The sequence below is a fragment of the Chiloscyllium punctatum genome, chromosome 36 (assembly GCF_047496795.1).
Source record: "Chiloscyllium punctatum isolate Juve2018m chromosome 36, sChiPun1.3, whole genome shotgun sequence".
Taxonomy (NCBI): Eukaryota; Metazoa; Chordata; class Chondrichthyes; order Orectolobiformes; family Hemiscylliidae; genus Chiloscyllium; species Chiloscyllium punctatum.
The window spans coordinates 17,298,434-17,322,455 of record NC_092774.1 but is presented as its reverse complement, the minus strand read 5'-3'; the positions used below and the strand labels follow the sequence as shown (position 1 = coordinate 17,322,455).

At 49.7% G+C, this 24,022-nt stretch overlaps 3 protein-coding genes across 4 annotated transcripts in view; 1 reads left to right on the top strand and 2 right to left on the bottom strand.

Annotated features, from left to right (window-relative positions):
* The window catches only part of LOC140460830 (uncharacterized), an 84,036-nt gene extending 74,685 nt beyond the window's left edge, over nt 1-9,351 (bottom strand). Inside the window, exon 1 of the mRNA XM_072555483.1 lies at nt 7,441-9,351. Within this exon, the coding sequence (XP_072411584.1) occupies nt 7,441-8,886 (1,446 nt within the window). The 5' untranslated portion in view covers nt 8,887-9,351. The remainder of the gene's footprint in view (nt 1-7,440) is intronic.
* Nucleotides 1-24,022, top strand: part of LOC140460832 (uncharacterized) — a 174,377-nt gene that overhangs the window by 14,471 nt on the left and 135,884 nt on the right. Inside the window, exon 3 of one of the 2 annotated variants that reach the window (XM_072555488.1) lies at nt 14,803-14,811. The exons of the other annotated variant lie outside the window; for it this stretch is intronic. Coding sequence (XP_072411589.1) covers nt 14,803-14,811 — 9 coding nt within the window. The remainder of the gene's footprint in view (nt 1-14,802; nt 14,812-24,022) is intronic. 2 annotated transcript variants of the gene reach the window in all.
* LOC140461033 (uncharacterized) lies at nt 17,165-17,966 on the bottom strand. Its single transcript, XM_072555818.1, has one exon. The coding sequence runs from the start codon at nt 17,879-17,881 to the stop codon at nt 17,165-17,167; it is 717 nt and encodes a 238-aa protein (XP_072411919.1). The 5' UTR covers nt 17,882-17,966.

Sequence of the window (24,022 nt, the reverse complement as noted above, 5' to 3'; positions counted from 1 at the left end):
ATGGAAAGTTCTTTACAGAGAGGGTGGTGGGCGCCTCGAATGCATCACCAGCAGAGGCAGTAGGGGTGGGATCAATAGTGTCATTTAAGATGTATCTAGACAGATACATGAATGGGCAAGGAGCAGAGGGATACAGATCCTTAGAAAATAGGCGGCAGGTTTAGATAGAGTATCTCGATCAGCATAACCTTGGAGGGCTGAAGGGCCTGTTCCTGTGCTGTAGGGTTCTTTATTCTCTTTATAGAGGTTTCCAAAACCATGAGGGGCCTAGATAAGGTGAACGGCATGTGTCCTTTCAAGATTAGGCTGCAAATTAAGGGGAGAGGAGAAAGATTTGAAAAACACATGAGGAGCAAACACATGCAGGAAGCTGCAAGAAACAAAAACCGTTTGAAGCTCTAAGCTTTCAATGAGAGCCTGAGCCCGGCAGAACGTTCAGGTAACCTTTATTGTGTCCCAACATTGTTACAGCTTCAGATGCCCCCAGCAAAAAGGCAGAGAAAGAGTAGCTGTTTTTTCGACAGCTCAACAACAGGGGAGGAGCAAGAGGCGGGGCAAGGCCAACAGCAGGTCCCCGCACTACGCTTGCGTTACCTTGCACAGTTTACAAAAATCCCTTCCCCTTCAGAGACTCCCCACAGTGTGGGAGCAGGCCACTCGGCCCAAAGACTACACACTGATCCTCCGAAGGGTAACCCACCCACACAATTCCCCTACCCCTATTGCTCAACATTTACCCCTGACTAATGCACCTAACCTGCACATCCCTGTGCACGATATCCCAACCCAATCTTGTCCCACCTTCCAGCAGGGGGCCCATATCCCTCCAGTTGCCTTTTAAATGTTGTAATTGTACCAGCCTCCACCACTTCCTCTGGCAGCTCATTCCATACACGTACCACCCTCTAAATGAAAAGGTTGCCTTTTAGGTCTCTTTCGTATATTTCCCCTCTCGGTGTAAACCTTTGCCCTCTAGTTCTAGACTCTCCCACCCCAGGGAAAAGACTTTGTCTCTCTATCCTATCCATGCCCCTCATGATTTTATAATCCTATAGAAAATCACCCCCCAGTCTCTGACGCTCCAGGGAAAACAGCCCCACCCTGTTCTGTCTCTCCCTATAGTTCAAATCTTCCAGTCTTGGCAACATCCTTGTAAATCTTTTCTGAACCCTTAAGTTTCACAACATCTTTCTGATCGGAAGGGAACCAGAATTGCACGCAATATTCCAACTGTACAGTAGTAACATGACCTCCCAACTCCTGTACTCAATATTCTGACCAATAAAGGAAAGCATACAAAACACCATCTTCACTATCCTGTCAACCTGCAATTCCACTTTCAAGGAGTTATGAACTTGCACTCCAAGGTCCCTTTGTTCAGCAACACTCCCTAAGACTTTACCATTAAATGTATAAGTCCTGCTAGGATTTGCTTTCCCAAAGTGCAGCACCTCTCATTTACCTAAATTAAATTCCATTTCCCACTTCTCAGCCCATTGGCCCATCTGATCAAGATCCCATTGTAATCTGAGGTAACCTCCTTCGTTGTCCACAACACCTCCGATTTTGGTGTCATCAGCAAACTTACTTACTATACCACTTATGCTCACATCCAAAACGTAGTGGGCCCATTATCTATTTTCAAAGTGGAATTTACAATATATTACATGTATTGACTGCCTGCAGATTGTGCAGTCTTTCAGCAAAGTAGAATGTTTAGGGTGCAAGTTTGCTCGCTGAGCTGTAGGTTTGATATCCAGACATTTCATTACCTGGCTAGGTAACATCATCAGTGGTGACCTCCAAGTGAAGCGAAGCTGTTGTCTCCTACTTTCTATTTATACGTTTGTCCTGGATGGGGTTCCTAGGATTTGTGGTGATATCAAAGTTATGAAGAGAGATACATGTTTTGTTTAACCAACTACAATGGCAGTGCAGAGAATTTCAGAAAAGTGCAATAAATATTTACTTTTTACCCCTTATTCAACTCATTCAAGAATTTCAAATTGAATCTGAGCTAACTTGAGAGCAAATGGCAACATTCGTTTGTTAATAGACTCACCATATATTATGAAAGATCACTTTTAGCAAAGTCACAATGTTTAATCCTAAACAGAGCAATTAAGTGCAAAGTTACTTTCAACCATTTAATAAAACACTGCAAATTTCATTTCATATGAAAATACAATCATTTTATAATTTGGATAAGATCTTTACAAAGGAAATATATTAAACAAAATAGCTTTCCTGGGTATCAATATTGACAACAGTTATGCAGCTATTATTTGGCAATTGACCAACTAATTGAAATAGTTTCAGAATAAATGAGCTGCTTCATTATTATACATTGAGGTATTGCATATCTTGGCTCTCACCCAAGTATTGTCCGAAGAAAAAAATGTATCTGGATGGAGACATGAATAGGAAGCATTCAGAAGGATATGGGCCAAATGCTGGCAAATGGGTCACTTGATTAATTTAGGATATCTGGTTGGCCTGGACTGAAGGGTTTGTTTCTGTGTGTCATTAAAGACGCCCCTCTTCTGGGATCCCCATACTAGCTGTTATTTTCATGAAATAATCTGACAATTGTTGACTTCCATCAACCTATTCCATCCGGAGAAATTTCCTCTCTCTGCCAAGTGTGGTTCACGTTGGCAAGTTCAATCCTCCTCAGCAAAAAGGCAGAGAGAAAGTAGCTGCTTTTTAAACAGCTCAAGATCAAAGCGCACCCCACCGTCCCCCCCCTCCCTCCAACCCACCTCACTTCTATACTATTGGTCACCACCAAGTTGTCCCTTTGTAATTGGATCCTTGGTACAGCCTTAACCTGGAGGAAGTATTGCCTCACTCGGCAATTTCAACCCATACACTGTATCGCACCATCTGCTGCAGTGGGATTCAAACCCGGGAGCCCCTGGAACTGGGTTGATAGTCCAGTCGATAATGGCACTCAGCCATCGCGCCTTCAATCCACCTGCGATGGTACATGAACTCCCTGGTGCCTCCGGAGGTTGGTAGAGCTGGTGAAAGCCTTCCCGCACTCTGAGCAGCTGAAGGGCCTCTCTCCTGTGTGGATCTGCTGGTGAGTCAGCAGGTTGGAGGCCTGGGTAAATCTCTACCTGCACTTGGGGCAGCTGAAGGGCCTCTTCCCCCGTGTGGACCCACTGGTGCCTCAGCAGGATGGAGGAATCACTGAAGGCCTTCCTGCACACTGGCCAGCTGAAGGGTGTCTCCCCAGTGTGGATCCGCTGGTGGGTTAGCAGGGTGGAGGAAGTGCTGAAGCCCTTCCCGCAGACGGGACAGGAGAACGGGCGCTCCCTGGTGTGGCTGCGCCGATGAGTCTCCAGGACAGAGGGGACACGGAAGCTTTTCCTGCAGTCGCCACACTTCCACCATTTCTCCATGGGGTGGGATTCCTCGGGTTACTCCGTGGCCGAACCTTCAGTTACACACAAACGTGTGTGGAGCCCCTCCCCACCCTGAATTCCCCTTCCCAGGCTGTATAACTGTTTCAGGCTCCACACTCAGTGCACTGCAACAGTGGGGTCTCTCATCCAGTCCCACTGATGCTGAAAACATCCTCAAACAGGAACCAAAACACTTTGCTCCTTCTCTCAGACTCAGTTGAAAATTGTTTCCTGTCCCGATGGATTGAGCGACTGTCAGACATTGACGTTAAAGTGAGGTCTGCAGACGCTGGAGAGTCAGTGTCAAAATGTGTGGTACTGGAAAAGCACAGCAGGTCAGGCAGCATCCGAATCAAAGGAGAGTCAATGTTTCGGGCGTAAGGCCTTCATCTGTTGGTTTTGAAGCTTCCGTCTTCAGATCTTCAAATACACTGTTAAAAACAGATTACAAAAGTCATCACTATCCGTGCAGGGTAGAAATTCAGAACAAGCAATTCTACTTTCTGTGGAATATTCTTTTCTTTTGCTGTTCCACAAAATTAAAAGCACCATCCCACTGTCCCTTCCCCTCTGTTCTCACTCTGCTCTAACTAACTCACTCTCCTGAAGATGCTGAAAAGCAAAAACATCAAGACTGACATCTCTCTGAATTTTGGATACCTCCACCTGAAAGTTAATATCTTTCACAACACTGGGATCCTGCTGAGAATGAGCAGGTCTGATTTTGGGAAGCAAAACAAAAGTGTCAATTCAGGGCGAACCTGCAATGCAGTTTCTTGAGGAAGGACCAGACACAAAATGGTTAATGACCCCGAGAAAGTGGGAGCAAAATGAGACATCAAGGCATTAACACCGACACACTTCAGACAAACTCTTCTGCTTCCAGTCAGGGCAAAACATGCTCTGAAAGTCCAGCCTTCACAACAACACTTCTGCTTTCACTGAAGACAATTAGAGTCACACAGCGCAGAAACAGAACCTTTGGCCCAATCTGCCCAGATATCCTAAATTAATCTAGTCAGATTTGCCATCACTTGGCCCCTATATGGGCCGGGTGCTGACAGCTGGGACTAAATTGGGTTGGCTCTCTTGTCAGCAAGGACGAGTTGGACCGAAGGGTCTGTTTCTGTGCTGCACATCTCTATGACTCCAGTCTTTGCCATCACTTGGCCCTGACCCATCTGAACCCTTCATATTCAGATGCCCGTCCAGGAGCCTTTTAACTTGTCATCGTACCAGCACCCACCACTTCCTCTGGCAGCTCACTCCATCGCTCAAGCGACTCCACGTTGAAAGCGTCTGGTCTGGTGCACCAGATGACATCAGGATAATCTCAGATCGTTCCAGATCGCATCGATACTCAGTCAGTGGCATTCCCGATCAGGATGTTGTACGTGATCAAACAGGTCAGTGAGTAGGCGATCCCCCACCTCTTAGTTCAAGTATCTCTACGAGAGCTCCCTTGCTGGAGGGTCCCTTGGAGACACTTCAACTGGACTTCATTGAGTTGGAGAAATGAGTTGAGTTGCTATAAATATGTTTTGCTTATTGCTGATGTCTTTTCGAAGTGGATTGAAGCCTACCCTCCTCCTAACACTACTGCTGAGACTGTGGTGAAGGTTTTGTTTAAGGAAATAATTCCCCCCTTCAGTATACCTGCGTGCATTAGCTCAGACAATGGACCACACTTTGTAGGTAATATTAACGGAGAACTCTGTTCCCAGCTTTGTATTTGTCGGCAACTGCACGGTGCTTATCATCCTCAGGTGACCGGCCTTGTTGAATGTTTTAACCAGACTCAAGACTAAACTTGCCAAATAAGTGGCAGAGTCTGGCCTCTCCTGGTTATGCTAATCCCTGTGGCCTTATTCCAGATGTGATCCATGTCTGTGGGCAAGACACGACTGTCTCCAGCTGAGAGTCTCTCTGGTCACCCCCTCCGTACCCCTTGGAACGATTCGGCTCCCTTCTCAGTCCACGTCCATCACATGACCGAAGCAATGATTGGTTATGTTCTTGCTTTAACCAATGTTATGTGTGCCTTTCACCTCCCAGGAGCGTGCGGCCTAGAGCGATGTTCCCTCCCTTTCAGCCTCGTCACGGGTAGACCCTGGTTCATTGGTGCTCGTCAAGAACTGGACTGGCAAAGGTCTCCAACCTCGTTGGGATGGCCCCTTCCAGGTTTTACTTCCCACCCCTACGGCGGTCACAGTCACTGGGCGCTCAGCTTGGGTCCAACTGCACCATTGAGAATTGATTGACCGCACCAATCAAAAGTGGGGAAAGACGAGGAGAGAATCCTGGAATCTCATGAAAAGGAGTGGACCCTGTCCAGTTGGGTTTTTGAATCCTGCTGTTGTTCTAATGTTAATCTTATTACAGATACTTGAACTAAGAGGAGCGAGTGGTGGTTTATGGAAAATATTCAGCCTGTTGTCTGGTTACTAGTGGTGTGCCACAAGGATCTGTTTTGGGACTACTGCGGTTTGTCATTTTTATAAATGACTTGGATACAGGCATAGGTGGATGGATTAGCAGAATTGGACAGAGAGGAGGCAAATGGAGTTCAATGCAGCTAAATGTGAGGTGATTCACTTTGGGAAGAATAACAGGAAGGCAGTGATCTTGGAGTCCATGTGCACAGATCCCTGAAAGTTGCCACTCAGGTAAATAGTGCTGTGAAGAAGGCATACGGTGTGTTAGGTTTCATTCGTAGAGGGATTGAGTTCTGGAACCGCAATATCACACTGCAACAAAACCAAACACGGGTGCGGCCACATTTGGAATATCCTGTATAGTTCTGGCCCCCATATTTCAGGAAGGATGTGGGAAGCATTGGAAACGGTGCAGAGGAGATTTACCAGGTTGTTGCCTGGTCTGGAGGGAGGGTCTTATGAGGAAAGGCTGAGAGAGGGTCTGTTCTCATTGGAAAGAAGGCGGATAAGGGGGGATTTGATAGAGACATATAAGATATAGATAGGGTAGACAGTGAAAGACTCTTTCCTAGGATGGTGACGTCAGCTTGTACGAGGGGGCATAACTACAAATTGAGGGGTGATAGATTTAAGACAGATGTCAGAGGCAAGTTCTTTATGCAGAGAGTGGTAAGGGCATGGAATGCCCTCCCTGCTAAGGTAGTCAACTCAGCCACATTAGGGAGATTTAAACAATCCTTAGATAAGCACATGGTTGATTTTGGGATAGTGTAGGGGGACAAGCTGAGAATAGTTCACAGGTCAGTGCAACATCGAGGGCTGAAGGGCCTGTTCTGCACTGTACTGTTCTATGTTCCATGTTCTAAACTTAGTGCAGGAGGCTGAAAGAAATGAGCAGCTTTAAAACAAAAACCTCTTGGAGCTCAAAGCTTTCAATGAGAGTCTGAGCCCGGCAGTAAGTTCAGGTAACCTTTATTGCAACCCAACTTTGTTACAGTTTCAGATTCCCCCAGCAAAAAGGCAGAGAAAAAGAAGTTGCTTTTTGAACAGCTCAAGGTCAAAGTGCACACACCACACCTCCCCTGTCCCACCTCCCCCTCACTGTCTTTACTATTGGTCAGCACCAAGTTGTCCCTTTGTAATTGGATCCTTGTTACAGCCGTAACCCGGAGGAAGTATTGCCTCACTTAGCAATTTTAACCCATACCCTGTCTCCAAGTAAGTGGCTCCCTGCTCATTTGCCAGGAAGGGGCAGTGTAGAGTCAACCAGACTGCTGTGGGTCTGGAGTCACGTGTAGACCAGACCGGGTAAAGGATGCAGCTGGAACGATTGAGTGAATCCTTTCCCCCAATGGTGGTTCCCTTCCCTAACAAGGGAGAGAGTGAATCAGATGGGGGCTTTCTCCCCCGCACCACCCCCTCCCTGAAACGGTCTCATTGTTAGATTCCGAACTCCACATTTCTGACCGAATACCGATTCAGCCATCTGTCGTGGCAGGATTTGAACCCGGCGGACCCCGGAACCTGGTTGATAGTCCAATCGATAATGGCACTCGGCCGTCACTCCTCAAATCCCCCTGCGATGGCACGTGAACTCGCTGGTGCTTCCACAGGTTGCAGGAGTAGGTGAAGCCCTTCCCGCACTGAGAGCAGGTGAACGGCCTCTCCCCCGTGTGGATCCGCTGGTGCCTCAGCAGGGTGGAAGATGTGCTGAAAGCCTTCCCACACTCGGGGCAGCTGAAGGGCCTCTCTCCCGTGTGGACCCGCCAGTGGGTCAGCAGATGGGAGGTATACCTGAAGCCCTTCCTGCACTGAGAGCAGGTGAATGGCCTCTCCCCCGTGTGGACCCGCTGGTGGATCAGCAGGGTGGAGGAATTGCTGAAGGCCTTCCCGCACTCGGCACAGCTGAAGGGCCTCTCCCCCGTGTGGACACGTTGGTGCCTCAGCAGGGTGGAAACCTGGGTAAAGGCCTTCCCACACTCGGGGCAGCTAAAGGGCCTCTCCCCCGTGTGGACCCGCTGGTGGGTCTGCAGGTTGAAGGAGCAGGTGAAGCCCTTCCCGCACTGAGAGCAGGTGAACGGCCTCTCCCCCGTGTGGATACGCTGGTGGGTCATCAGGGAGGAGACGTGGGTAAAGGCCTTCCTGCACTGAGAGCAGCTGAAGGGTTTCTCCCCCGTGTGGATACGCTGGTGACTCTGCAGGGTGGAGGAGCAGGTGAAGCCCTTCCCGCACAGAGAGCAGGTGAATGGCCTCTCCCCCGTGTGGACATGTTGGTGCCTCAACAGGGCGGAGGAATTACTGAAGGCCTTCCTGCATTCAGGGCAGCTGAAGGGCCTCTCCCCCGTGTGGATACGCTGGTGGCTCCGCAGGTTGGAGGAGCAGGTGAAGCCCTTTCCGCACTGAGAGCAGGTGAACGGCCTCTCCCCATTGTGGACACGCTGGTGACTCCGCAGGGTGGAGGAATCGCTGAAGGCCTTCCCGCACTCAGGACAGCTGAAGGGCCTCTCCCCCGTGTGGACACGCTGGTGCCTCAGTAGGGTGGAGACCTGGGTAAAGGCCTTCCCACACTCTGGGCAGCTGAATGGCCTCTCCCCCGTGTGGACCCGCTGGTGGGTCAGCAGGGTGGAGGAATTACTGAAGGCCTTCCCACACTCGGGGCAGCTGAAGGGCCTCTCCCCTGTGTGGACACGCTGGTGCCTCAGCAGGGTGGAGACCTGGGTAAAGGCCTTCCCACACTCTGGGCATCTGAACGGCCTCTCCCCCGTGTGGATACGCCGGTGACTCTGCAGTGTGGAGGCCTGGGTAAAGGCCTTCCCGCACTCTGGGCAGCTGAAGGGCCTTTCCCCCGTTTGGTCCTGCTGGTGGGCCAACAGGTGAGAGGAATGTCTGAAGGCCTTCCCGCAGTCGGTACAGGGGAATGGCCTCTCCCCCGTGTGACTGCGCCGATGAGTCTCCAGGGCAGACGGGAAATGGTAGCCTTTCCCACAGTCACCACACTTCCACGGTTCCTCCACAGGGCGGGATTCCTCAGGTTTCTCCATGGCCACAGCTTCAGCTGCACACAAACACGTGTAGAGCCCCTCCCTGCCGTGAAGTCCCCTTCCCAGGCTGTATAACTGTTTCAGGCTCCACACACAGTTCGCTGCAACAGTGGGATCTCTCGTCCAGTCCCACTGATGCTGAAAACGTCCTCAAACAGGAACCAAAAAGTGTAGATCCCTCTCACAGAAATCACAGTCAAAAATCGTTGTGGTCCCGATGGATTCAGAGACTGTCAGACATTGACATCAAAGTGAGGACTGCAGACACTGGAGAGTCAGTCAAAAAATGTGGCGCTGGAAAAGCACAGCAGGTCAGGCAGCATCCGAGGAACAGGAGAGTCAATGTTTCGGGAATAAGCCCTTCGTCCGTTGATTTTGAAACTTCAGTCTTCAGATTTTCATATACTCTGCAAAAAGAGATTACAAAAGTCATCACTATCAGTACAGGGTAGAAATTCAGAATAAGCAATTCTACTTTCTGTGGAATATTCTTTTGCTGTTCCACAATGTTGAAAGCACCATCCCACTCTCCCTTCCCCTCTGTTCTCAGCCCGCTGTAACTAATTCCCCTGAAGGTGCTGATTCAGGATCTTACAGGGGCAGAAAAAGCAAAAACATCAAGACTGACATCTCTCTGAATTTTGGATACCTCCACCTGAAAGTTAATATCTTTCACAACACTGGGATCCTGCTGAGAGTGAGCAGGTCTGATTTTGGGAAGCAATAAAAAAGTGTCAATTCAGCTACAATGCAGCTTCTTGAGGAAGGACCAGACACAAAATGATTAATGACCCCGGGAACGTGGAAGCAAAATGAGATATCAAGGCATTAACACCGACACACTTCAGTCAAACTCTTCTGCTCCCAGTCAGGGCAGAACATGCTCTCTACGAGAACTCCCTTGCTGGCGGGTCCCTTGGAGACACTTCAACTGGACTTCATTGAGTTGGAGAAATGAGTTGAGTTGCTATAAATATGTTTTGCTTATTGTTGATACCTTTTTGAAGTGGATTGAAGTCTACCCTCCTCCTAACACTACTGCTGAGACTGCGATGAAGATTTTGTTTAAGGAAATAATTCCCCGCTTCAGTATACCTGCGTGCATTCGCTCAGACAATGGACGACACTTTGCATGTAATATTAACGGAGAACGGAGAAACCTTCCAGGTTTTACTTCCCACCCCTACGACGGTCACAGTTGCTGGGCGCTCAGCTTGCGTCCAACTGCACCGTTGTCAATTGAATAGCCGCACCAATCAGTCCCCGATTCCATTCTATTTGTCAGACTCCCTACTGCCGATCCTGTGAAGAGAAATATCACTTTCCAATACCTCCGGTCTGTGTATACAAACAGCCGGTGTAACACTGCCTGGGGTACAGCAGGCCTTATGTGGCACATGGACCTGGAACGGAACCCTTCCCTTGTGCATTTATAGGCCTTTTCTCTTTTCAGAACCAGATACTGTCACCAAGACCATGAACAATAGAGCTAAGGGAGAGCCCAATGGGAACAGCATTCTGAGGACCATTGTCTCCCATACAGTGCGAGTGCTCGAGTCACTTGGCCCATTTTGTACAGTGCTAAAGCGACTCCTCTTCCAAAACGTTGACCCTATACTCCTGTAGACCTGACCAGACCCCCTGCTGTAACATTTCGGTAACCTATTTTGACAAACTCTCCCTAATATACACCAAACCAGACTATTATTTCTTCAGCTAAGGTATAGCTACCAATTTCCTTGTCCTGGATGGCAAAGATGTCCCTCATAAGGTCACTATCGGAGCCCTTGTTCCCACAACAGTACCTTGTCCAGGCCAGTGGACAAGTCGATGGAACCTCAGCCAACCTTGCTCCAACTGAAAGGATCCCAAGGGACTGGGTGACAATACAGGACACCCGATAGGCTGGGGAATCCAGAGTACCCTGAGGTTGGAAGGATCGGCAGGGGTGACAAGTCAACAGAACCTCAATTCCCTCTTTTGTGGCCTGACCATTTGAGGAATTAAGAGTGAAGAGGCTCTGAATCAGAGTAGACTGGGATTATCAGACCTGTGTCTTTACTCTGTGCAGAATCGGTGTGCCTTAGACTATATACTCGCCTGGGAGGGTGAGGTCAGCACCATTGTCCAAGATAAACGCACTATGGGCATTCCCAATCTCACTGGCAATATTAACTAAGATACAAGAAGTGATCCAGGTATTCCGTGACAGAATGACTGAAGGGACCAGTTGGGGAAACTGCAGATTGGGCCGATGGTACAATTGGCTTATCGGTTTAGCTATGTCTGTTTGTTGGTATTGGTATTGTTAGCTATTTAATTGCTAGGCTTATGAGGTCCCTTAGCGATATAGATTTGCCCCAGAAGATGTTCCTTTCGCGATCTGATGGCTCACCCACACGTGTCGATGGTGATGATAAATATGACCAGATGAGCTGTGAAGATGGTGGTGCTGCTCTACAGGATGTTGACGGCTGGACCACCTTGAAGGGCATTCGTTTGGACTAGCCTTCTCTTTCAGTGATCGCGGTGCAATCAAAGGGAGGAATGAGAGTGTGGGCATCTGGGTGATAAAGTCTATAGCCTTAAAACTTGTCTTTAAACATTCAGACTAAAATGTAATGCTGAATTATTGAATACATTTACTGCACTAGAAAATAAACAGGTAGGAAGGCTCAGAAAGAGGAGAGAACTTAAAGATAGGGACACCTGGGCTCACCAAGTGATAACAGGATGCTGTAAGGCAATGAAGAACGTTTGCCTCAGCATCGGTGAATCTGTGTGAACAGGACACCAAGTGATAACATTCACAGCCGTTCCCTTGTGAGACCATTTTAGTGCTGAGACTGTTGAATCCTGTAGAAAATTAACTCTTAGTGCTTATCTGCAATGGATTGAAATGAATTGCATTTTGGGACTTTATGATGATATTGAGTATCCATTACTGGTTATTAAATACAAACTCTGTAAAAGGAAATATTGATAAAGCTTTACCTTACTTGGTGCAGCCGAGGCTCCAGCGGAGGAAACAGGCCGCGGGCACACTTCCGGCTTCGGGATGGCCACGCCCACTGATCCAGGTCCTGGTCCCGCCCCCTCCTCCGCCCAGGGGACACTTCAACCCCGCCCCTTCCGAACGCAACTCGTAGACCCCGCCCCTTCCTGAAGCAAGTCATAAGCCCCGCCGCTTCGGGACAAAGCCCCGCCTCTGGGAACCAAACCTCTTTCCCCCTCCTGCACTAAACCCCACCCCTTCGCCGCGATCCCCGCGCGAGTCAAAACCACGCCCCCCTCCATCACGCGCAACCGCCCACAAAGCCGCGTGCGTCCAGGCTGGACGCGCCGCATCGTCCGCTGAGCCTCGCCCCGCCTACCAGCGCGCGAACCTCACGAGACACGCCCCGCCCATGAGCACCGCCCTCCCGCTAAAACCCGTCCCCCAGGCTAAACCCCGCCCCTCCTGGTAAACCCCGCCCACCCAGGTGTATTTGGAAGCACAAGCTTCTGCAGCGCTGCTCCTTCTGCGGGTCGCTGTGCTGCAGGATCATAAGACACAGAATTAATAGCAAAACATCACAGTGTCTTGCAACCGATGCAATGTTTGGCACAAACCTGGACCGCTGCTGAATCCTTCATCTTTTAGAAGGGGTTGCAGGTTTCAGTTCATCAATATATAAATTCCAGAACTTTAGATCAGATTCCCTACAGTGTGGAAACAGGCCCTTCGGCCCAACAAGTCCACACCGACCCGTCGAAGAGCAAAACACCCAGCCCCATTCCCCGTCACCTAATACAATGGTGCAATTTAGCGTGGCCAATTCACCCTAACCCACACATCTTGGGACTGTGGGAGGATATCCGCGCAGACGTGGGAGGGGAATTGAACCCGGGGCTCTGGCGCTGTGAGGCAGCAGTGCTAACCACAAAAAAAACAGGTGACATTTTCTATTTTTCAGCGGCAGCAGCAACCCAGGAGTGGGGAGTCACTGAGTTGAGGTTTTACATTTGAAGTTGGAGAGCAGAGGTTCCTGGGAGAGGAGGGACGACTTATTTTTATTTTCTTCCTGCTTTATAAGTCAGAGGGTACTGTTGAGGGGGGAAAACGTCCTACTAGGGGTATGCACTGGGGCCCAGGTCTCTTGCACCAGAAGGAAAGGAGGGAAAGCAGGAGAGTATTAGTCATTGGGGAGTCGATACTTAGAGGGTCAGATAGAAGGTTTGTTGGGAACGAACAAGACTCGCGGTTGGTGTGTTGCCTCTCAGGTGCCAGGGTGCGTGATGTCTTGGATCATGTCTTTGGGATCCTGAAGGGAGAGGGTGTCCTGCCCCAAACCTTGGTCCACGTAGGTACCAACGACATAGGTAGAAAGAGGGATAGGGATGTAAGGCAGGATTTCAGGGAGCTAGGGTGGAAGCTGAGGGCTAGAACAAACAGAGTGGTTATCTCTGGTTTGTTACCCATGCCACGTGATAGCAAAGCAAGGAATAGGGAGAGATATTATCTGAACACGTGGCTGTAAGGATGGTGCAGGAGGGAGGGTTTCAGGTTTTTGGATAATTGGGGAAAGTGGGACTTGTACAAACAGGACAGTCTTCACTTGAACCAGGGTGGGAAATTTGCTGGTGCTATTCGGGTGGGTTTAAACTAACTCAGCAGGGGGATGGGAACCAGGGGTGTAGCTGCAATGCACAGGAGGATGAGAGCAGGAAGGACAGGGACAGGATTTCAGGGTCACAGGAATGTGCTGGCAGACAGCGAAGTGGTTTGAAGTGTGTCTACATCAATGCCAGAGTATCCACAATAAGGTAGGTGAGCTTGCAGCACGGATAGGTACCTGGGACTTGGATGTTGTGGCCATTTTGGAGACATGGATAGAGCAGGGTGAGGAATGGATGTTGCAGGTTCCAGGGTTTTGATCTTTCATTAAGAACAGCCAAGACGGTAAAAGAGGGGGGGGGTGTGGCCTTGTTAGTCAAGGATAGTATAACGGTGGCTGACAGAACTTTTGATGAGGACTCGTCTACTGAGGTAATGTGGGCTGAGGTTAGAAACAGGAGAGGAGACGTTACACTGCTTGGAGTTTTTTTATAGGCCTCCGCAGAGTTCCAGGGAGGTGGAAGAGAGGATTAGCAAAAATTATTCTGGGTAGGAGTGAAAGGAACAGGATGGTCATTAGGGGGGACTTTACCTTCCCCAACATTGACAGGAAATGCTTTCACTCTAGTACATCGTATGGATCAGTTTTTGTCCAGTGTGTGCAGGAGGGTTTTCTGACACAGTATGTCGAAGGGCCAACAAGAGGGGAGGTCACACTGGATCTGGTGCTTGGTAATGAACCAGGCCAGATGTTTGATTTAGTGGAAGGTGAACACTTTGGAGAGAGTGACCATAATTCAATTAGGTTTCATTTAGTGATGTAAAGGGATAGGAACATGCCACAGGTCAAGAGTTATCGATGGGGCAAGGGCAATTATAATGCAATTAGGCAAGAGTTAGGATGCATAGAATAGGGTAGCAAAATGCAGGGGATGGGGACAATTGAAATGTGGAGCTGGTTTAAGGAACAGATATTGTGTGTCCTTGATAGGTATGTCCCTGTCAGGCAGGGAGGAAGTGATAGGGTAAGGGAAGCGTGGTTTACAATAGAAATTGCGTCTCTTGTTCCAAAGAAGGAGACGGCTTATGTGTTGATGAGGCAAGATGGTTCAGATGAGGCGATGGAGAATTATAGATCAGCGAGGAAGGATCTAAAGAGAGAGTTAAGAGCAAAGAGAGGACATGAGCAGTCTTTAACAAATAGAATACAGGAGAACCCTAAAGCTTTCTATAGGTATGTGAGGAATAAGAGGATGATTAGGGTAGGAATAGGGCCAGTCAAAGACAGAAGTGGGAAGTTGAGTGTGGGCCCTGTGGAGATTGGAGAGGTGTTAATGAATATCTCTCATCGGTCTTCACTCAGGAAAAAGAGAATATTGTAGAGGAGAAGAATGAGGTACGAGATATTAGACTCGAAAGGATCGAGGTTAGTTGCACACAGGTGTTATCAATTCTAGAAGAGGTGAAAGTAGACAAATGTCCTGGGCCGGATAGGATTTATCAGAGGATTCTTTGGGAAGTGAGTGAGGAGATAGAAGAGCCTTTGGCTGTGATATTTGAGTTGTCATTATCTACAGGTTTAGTACCAGAGTGGAGGATTGCAAATGTTGTGCCCTTGTTCAAGAAGGGCAGCAGAGATGACCCAGGTAATTATAGACCAGTGAGCCTTATTTCTGTTGTCGGAAAGCTTTTGGAAAGGAAGGTTAGAGATAGGATTTATAATCATCTAGCAAGCAACAATTTGATTTCAGATAGTCAACATGGTTTCATCAAGGGCAGATCGTGTCTCACAAACCTCATTGGGTTTATTGAGAAGGTGACCAAGCATGGAGATGAGGGTAGGGCAGTTGACATGGTGTACATGGACCTCAATAAAGGTTCCACATGGCAGGCTGTTGGAGAAAATGCAGAGGCATGGGATTGAGGGTGATTTAGCAGTTTGGATTAGAAACTGGCTTTCTGAAAGAATGCAGCATGTGGTGGTTTATGGAAAATATTCAGCCTGGAATCCAGTTACTAGTGGTGTGCCACAAGGATCTGTTTTGGGACTATTGCGGTTTGTCATTTTTATAGATGACTTAGATGCAGGCATAGGTGGATGGATTAGTAAATTTGCAGAAAACACTAAAGTGGGGGGAGTACTGGACAGTTTGGAAGAATGTTATAGGTTGCAGGGGGACTTGGATAAACTGCAGAATTGGGCTGAGAGGTGGCAAATGAAGTTCAATGCAGCTAAATGTGAGGTGATTCACTTTGGGAAGAATAACAGGAAGGCAGTGATCTTGGAGTCCATGTACATAGATCCCTGAAAGTTGCCACCCAGGTGGATAGTGCTGTGAAGAAGGCACACGGTGTGTTAGGTTTCATTCGTAGAGGGATTGAGTTCTGGAACCGCAATATCACGCTCCAAGTATACAAAATGCTGGTGCAGCCATACTTGGAATATTGTGTATAGTTCTGCCTCCCATATTTCAGGAAGGATGTGGGAAGCATTGGAAACGGTGCAGAGGAGATTTACCAGGTTGTTGCCTGGTCTGGAGGGAGGGTCTTATGAGGAAAGGCTGAGAGACTTGGGTCTGTTCTCATTGGAAAGAAGGCGGCTAAGAGGGGATTTGAGAGAGACATATAAGATGATCAGAGGATTAGATAGGGTAGACAGTGAAAGACTCTTTCCTAGGATGGTGACATCAGCTTGTACGAGGGGACATAACTACAAATTGAGGGGTGATAGATTTAAGACAGATGTCAGAGGCAAGTTCTTTATGTAGAGAGTGGTAAGGGCATGGAATGCCCTACCTGCTAAGGTAGTCAACTCAGCCACATTAGGGAGATGTAAACAATCCTTAGATAAGCGCATGGATGATTTTGGGATAGTGTAGGGGGACAAGCTGAGAATAGTTCAAAGGTCGGCGTAACATCAAGGGCTGAAAGGCCTGTTCTGCACTGTACTGTTCTATGTTCCATGTTCTAAACTTAGTGCAGGAGGCTGAAAGAAATGAGCAGCTTTAAAACAAAAACCTCTTGGAGCTCAAAGCTTTCAATGAGAGTCTGAGCCCAGCAGTAAGTTCAGGTAACCTTTATTGCAACCCAACTTTGTTACAGCTTCAGATCCCCCCAGCAAAAAGGCAGAGAAAAAGCAGTTGCTGTTTGAACAGCTCAACGTGAAAGTGCACACACCACACCTCCCCTGTCCCACCTCCCCCTCACTGTCTTCACTATTGGCCAGCACCAAGTTGTCCCTTTGTAATTGGATCCCTGGTACATCCGTAACCCGGAGGAAGTATTGCCTCACTCAGCAATTTTAACCCATACCCTGTCTCCAAGTAAGTGTCTCCCTGCTCATTTGCCAGGAAGGGGCACTGTAGAGTCAACCAGACTGCTGTGGGTCTGGAGTCAGGTGTAGGCCAGACCGGGTAAAGGATGCAGCTGGAACGACTGAGTGAATCCTTTCCCACAATGGTGGTTCCCTTCCCTAACAAGGGAGAGGGGGAAATCAGATGGGGGCTTTCTCCCCCCCACCCCCGACCTCCCCCTCCCTGAAACGGTCTCATCGTTAGATTCCGAACTCCACATTTCTGACCGAATACCAATTCTGCCATCTGTCGTGGTGGGATTCAGACCCGGGAGTCCCCAGAAACAGGTCCACAGTTCAATTGATATTGGCTCTCGGCCGTCACTCCTTCAATCCCCCTGCGATGGCACGTGAACTCGCTGGTGCTTCCGCAGGTTGGAGGAGCTGGTGAAGCCCTTCCCGCACTGAGAGCAGGTAACTGGCTTCTCCCCGGTGTGGACCCACTGGTGGGTCAGCAGGGAGGAGACCTGGGTAAAGGCCTTCCCACACTCTGGGCAGCTGAAGGGCCTCTCCCCCGTGTGGATATGCTGGTGGTTCCGCAGGTGGGAGGAGCAGGTGAAGCCCTTCCCACACTGAGAGCAGGTGAACGGCCTCTCCCCCGTGTGGACCCGCTGGTGGGTCAGCAGGTTGCAGGAAGTGCTGAAGCCCTTCCCGCACTCGGGGCAGCTGAAGGGTCTCTCCCCCGTGTGGATACGCTGGTGGGTCAGCAGGTGGGAGGTATACCTGAAGCCCTTCCCGCACTGAGAGCAGGTGAATGGCCTCTCTCCTGTGTGGATCCGCTGGTGGGTCAGCAGGTGGGAGGATGTCCCGAAGGCCTTCCCACACTCGGGGCAGTGGAAGGGCCTTTCCCCCGTGTGGATCCGCTGGTGGGCCAACAGGTTAGAGGAATGTCTGAAGGCCTTTCCGCAGACAGGGCAGGGGAATGGCCTCTCCCCGGTGTGACTGCGCCGATGAGTCTCCAGGGCAGACGGGAAATGGTAGCCTTTCCCACAGTCACCACACTTCCACGGTTCCTCCACAGGGCGGGATTCCTCAGGTTTCTCCATCGCCACAGCTTCAGCTGCACACAAACACGTGTAGAGCCCCTCCCTGCCGTGAAGTCCCCTTCCCAGGCCGTATAACTGTTTCAGGCTCCACACTCAGTGCGCTGTAACAGTGGGGTCTCTGGTCCAGTCCCACTGATGCTGAAAACGTCCTCAAACAGGAACCAAAAAGTGTGGATCCCTCTCACAGAAATCACAGTCAAAAACTGTTGTGGTCCTGATGGATTGAGAGACTGTCAGACATTGACATCAAAGTGAGGACTGCAGACACTGGAGAGTCAGTCAAAAAATGTGGCGCTGGAAAAGCACAGCAGGTCAGGCAGCATCCAAGGAGCAGAAGAGTCAATGTTTCGGGAATAAGCCCTTCATCCGTTGATTTTGAAACTTCAGTCTTCAGATTTTCAAATACTCTGCAAAAAGAGATTACAAAAGTCATCACTATCAGTGCAGGGTAGAAATTCAGAACAAGCAATTCTACTTTCTGTGGAATATTCTTTTGTTGTTCCACAAAACTGAATGTACCATCCCACTCTCCCTTCACCTCTGTTCTCACTCCACTCTAACTAATTCCCCTGAAGGTGCTGATTCAGGATCTTACAGGGGCAGAAAAAGCAAAAACATCAAGACTGACATCTCTCTGAATTTTGGATACCTCCACCTGAAAGTTAATATCTTTCACAACACTGGGATCCTGCTGAGAGTGAGCAGGTCTGATTTTGGGAAGCATAAAAAAAGTGTGTCAATTCAGGGTGAACCTGCAATGCAGCTTCTTGAGGAAGGACCAGACACAAAATGGTTAATGACCCCAAGAAGGTGGAGCAAAATGAGACATCAAGGCATTAACACCGACACACTTCAGTCAAACTCTTCTGCTCCCAGTCAGGGCAAAACATGCTCTGAAAGATCAGCCTTCACAACCACACTTCTGCTTTCACTGAAGACAATTAGAGTCACACAGCACGGAAACAGACCCTTTGGCCCAACCTGCCCAGATATCCTAAATTAATCTAGTCACGTTTGCCATCACTTGGCCCCTATATGGGCCGGGTGCTGACAGCTGGGACGAAATTGGGTTGGCTCTCTTGTCAGCAAGGACGAGTTGGACCGAAGGGTCTGTTTCTGTGCTGTACATCTCTATGACTCCAGTCACATTTGTAGGTAATATTAACGGAGAACTCTGTTCCCAGCTTTGTATTTGTCGGCAACTGCATGGTACTTATCATCCTCAGGCGGCCGGCCTTGTTGAATGTTTTAACCAGACTCACGACTAAACTTGCCAAATTAATGGCAGAGTCTGGCCCCTCCTGGTTATGTTAATCCCTGTGGCCTTATTCCAGATGTGATCCATGTCTGCGGGCAAGACACGACTGTCTCCAGCTGAGAGTCTCTCTGGTCACCCCCTCCGTACCCCTTGGAACGATTCGGCTCCCTTCTCAGTCCACGTCCGCCACGTGACCGAAGCAATGATTGGTTATGTTCTTGCTCTAATGAATGTTATGTGTGCCTTTCACTCCCAGGAGCGTGTGACCTACAGCGATGTTCCCTCCCTTTCAGCCTCGTCACGGGTAGACCCTGGTTTGTTGGTGCTCATCAAGAACTGGACTGGCAAAGGTCTCCAACCTCGTTGGGATGCCCCTTCCAGGTTCTACTTCCCACCCCTACGGCGGTCACAGTCGCTGGGCACTCAGCTTGGGTCCAACTGCACCATTGTAAATTGATTGACCGCACCAATCAAAAGGGGGAAAGACGAGGAAAGAATCCTGGAATCTGAACAAAAGGAGTGGACCCTGTCCATTTGGGTTTTTGAATCTTGCTGTTGTTCTAATGTTAATCTTATTACAGATACTTGAACTAAGAGGAGGGACATGTGGGGGATCGCTTATCTCCTCACCTTTCTGATCACGTACAACATCCTGATGGGGAAAGCCACTAAGTATGGATGGGACCAGGAATGATCAGAGGTTATCACCACCCATACTGAGGAGATGTCGTCCAGTGCACCGGACCAGACGCCTTTGACGTGTGGAACGTGATGAAGATTGATTATTGTAATGGACTCTTCCATCAGAAAGACCAGATGGTCCATCTGGACAGTAGAAATCAGGGGGAGTTACCATGGCGTTACCGAACCTGTCTTTTTGATTTTATCTGCAGACGCAAGCCTAGTGAGGATAAAAATGATCAACCCCGTCATTATGGTAAATATTTTAAGGACGCCCAGGAACACCATCCCTTTTTGTAGGACGGGCCGAATCGAGAAAAGGGAAGCCTGATAGGGGAAACTCCTCAATCCACAAGGAACTTATTTATACAGGCCCACAGAACGCTCTTCACCCCAGAGGCAGTAGTATGTTACTCCTCTCGATCGGGATATGACTGACTTGCCCCGTCCCCAGTCCCCGATTCCATTGTATTCGTCAGACTCCCTCCTGCCGACCCTCCGCAGAGAAATACAGTATCGCTTTCCAACACTGTATGAGCCTCCTCCTACCTGTTTGCTGACATCTTTTCACTCTACTGCAGGGTCGTGTGAGAATTGCTTTAATGGAACTGGCTATGGGTGTGCAATTGTTCATGTTCCACATAACACCGCCAGCCTACTTGAGACCTGTCCCGCCCACTCGCGTAAGACAAAAGGAGCCTTATACCTCCTGCCCATGTCCAAAGATGGCTTGTGTTCCACTGGCTGGGGGACAACTTCTGCGTCGTAAGTAACTATACCCATCTCCATGTACACACCCAGAATGGAACCCTTCCCTTGTGCATTTATAGGTCTTTTCTCATTTCAGAATGTGATACTGTCGCCAAGACCATGTGCAATAAAGTTAAGGGAGAGCCCAATGAGAACAGCATTGTGAGGACCATACAGCACAGAAATAGTCCCTTCAGTCCAACTCATCCATGTCGATCAGATATCCTAAATCACTAGTCCCATTTGACAGCACTTAGCCCATATCCCTCTAAACCCTTTCTCTTCATATACCCAGCGAGATGCCTTTTAAATGCTGTAATTGTACCAGCCTCCGCCACTTCCTCTGGCAGCTCACTCCTTACATGCACCACCCTCTGAATATAAGGGCCTTAGGGCCCTTTTAAATCTCCCCCCAACCCTAAAACTATTACCCTCTAGTTCTGGACTCCCCCATTCCAGGGAAACACCTTGTCTTTTTACCCTCTCCATGCCCCTCCTGATTTTATAAAAGTTTGTAGGGTCACCCCTCAGCCTCTGGTGCTCGAGAGAAAACAGCCCCAGCCTGTTCAGCTCACACCCTGACAACATCCTTGCCAATCTTTTCTGAACCCTTTCAAGTTTCACAACATTGTTCCTGCAGCAGAGAGACCAGTACTGCCACACAATATTCCAAATGTGGCCTAACCAATGTCCCGGACAGCTCCAACATAATCTCCCAAATCCTGTACTCAGACGATTGTGGGAAAGTTTTCAAAGCCCACAAAAGACAACCAGGGAAAACATTGAGGTGTCAACACCCGGGGGGTTGTGGGGGGGGGGGGGTGGGTGGGGAAAGGGGGGAAGAGTGGAGAAGGGAAAGGAAGCCAAAAGTGCTGCAGCCAAGGCAGAGGCAGAACAGAGGATGCACAGCCGGCTTGAAGCTGCATGTGCTGTACTTATACCTGTTGCATTTACTTGTGGAAATTGGGTGCATTTTGAAAAGGAAACCGGTAAAGATATCTACTCCTCCCAATCTCTGTCCTCCTCACCTGGTATTAACTCCCATCCCTGAGCTGACAGGGTCTGCTCCCGCCCTGGAGTCACTCCCATTGCTCCAAGTGAACAGATTTTCCTGCCCCAGGATTTGCTCAGACGGAGGGATTTTCATTCATTCAGTGTCACTTCCACGTTGTGACGTCACGGAAGGAGCGTATGGGCGGGGCCATATTTACATATGTTTAGGACACCTCCTCCTACTGCCCCCTTGACCATGACCCCACCTCCCACCACCGAACCATCATCCCCCCAGACCGTCCATAACCTCAGGGGGATCTCCCATCCACCGCCTCCAACCTCATAGTCCCACAACCCCACACCGCCCGTTTCTACCTCCTGCCCAAAACCCACAAACCTGACTGCCCCGGGACGACCCATTGTCTCAGCCTGCTCCTGCCCCACCGAACTCATCTCTGCATACCTCGACACGGTCCTGTCCCCCTTAGTCCGAGAACTCCCCACCTACGTTCGGGACACCACCCACGCCCTCCACCTTCTCCATGATTTTCGCTTCCCCGGTCCCCAATGCCCTTTCTTCACCATGGACATCCAGTCCCTGTACACCTCCATCCCCGATCACGAAGGACTCAAAGCCCTCTGCTTCTTCCTTTCCCGCCGTACCAACCAGTACCCTTCCACTGACACCCTCCTTCGACTGAACTGGTCCTCACTCTGAACAACTTCTCTTTCCAATCCTCCCACTTCCTCCAAACCAAAGGAGTAGCCATGGGCACCCGCATGGGCCCCAGCTATGCCTGCCTCTTCGTAGGATATGTGGAACAGTCCATCTTCCGCAGCTACACTGGCCCCACCCCCCACCTTTACATCCTCTACATCGATGACTGTATCGGCGCTGCCTCGTGCTCCCACGAGGAGGTTGAACAGTTCATCCACTTTACCAACACCTTCCACCCCGACCTCAAATTCACCTGGACCGTCTTCCCCTTCCTAGACCTTTCCATTTCTATCTCTGGTGACCAAATCAACACGGACATTTACTATAAACCGACCGACTCCCACAGCTACCTAGACTACACCTCGTCCCACCCTGCCCCCTGTAAAAATGCCATCCCATATTCCCAATTCGTTCGTCTCCACTGCATCTGCTCCCAGGAGGACCAGTTCCAACACCGCACAACCCAGATGGCCTCCTTCTGCAAGGACCGCAATTTCCCCCCAGACATGGTCGACAATGCCCTCCACCGCATCTCTTCCACTTCCCGCTCCTCCCCCCTTGAGCCCCGCCCCTCCAACCACCACCAGGACAGAACCCCACTGGTCCTCACCTACCACCCCACCAACTTCTATGTCCAACGTATCATCCGCCATCATTTCCGCCACCTCCAAACGGACCCCACCACCAGGGACATATTTCCCTCCCCTCCCCTATCAGTGTTTCGAAAAGACCACTCCCTCCGTGACTCCCTCGTCAGGTCCACACCTCCCACCAACCCAACCTCCACTCCCGGCACCTTCCCCTGCAACCGCAAGAAATGCAAAACTTGCGCCCACACCTCCCCCCTTACCTCCCTCGAAGGCCCCAAGGGACACTTCCATATCCGCCACAAATTCACCTGCACCTCTACACACATCATCTATTGCATCCGCTGCACCCGATGTGGCCTCCTCTATATTGGGGAGACAGGCCGCCTACTTGCGGAATGTTTCAGAGAACACCTCTGGGACACCCGGACCAACCAACCAACCCAACCACCCTGTAGCTCAACACTTCAACTCCCCTTCCCACTCCACCAAGGACATGCAGGTCCTTGGACTCCTCCATTGCCAGACCATAGCAACACAACGGTTGGAGCAAGAGCGCCTCATCTTCCGCCTGGGAACCCTCCAACCACAAGGGATGAACTCAGATTTCTCCAGTTTCCTCATTTCCCCTCGCCCCACCTTGTCTCAGTCAAATCCCTCGAACTCAGCACCGCCTTCCTAACCTGCAATCTTCTTCCTGACCTCTCTGCCCCCACCCCACTCCGGCCTATCACCCTCACCTTGACCTCCTTCCACCTATCGCATTTCCAACGCCCCTCCCCCAAGTCCCTCCTCCCTACCTTTTATCTTAGCCTGCTGGACGCACTTTCCTCATTCCTGAGGAAGGGCTTATTCCCAAAACGTCGATTCTCCTGCTCCTTGGATGCTGCCTGACCTGCTGCGCTTTTTCAGCAACACATTTTTCAGCTCTGATCTCCAGCATCTGCAGTCCTCACTTTCACGAGTCAATGAAGGCAAGCATGCAGATACAGCAGGTAGTGACGAAGGCTAATAGCATGCTGGCCTTCATAACAAGAGGAATTGAGTATCGAAGCAAAGAGGTGCTTCTGCAGCTGTATAGGGCCCTGGTGAGACCACACCTGGAGTACTGTGTACAGTTCTGGTCTCCAAATTTGAGGAAAGACATTGTGGCT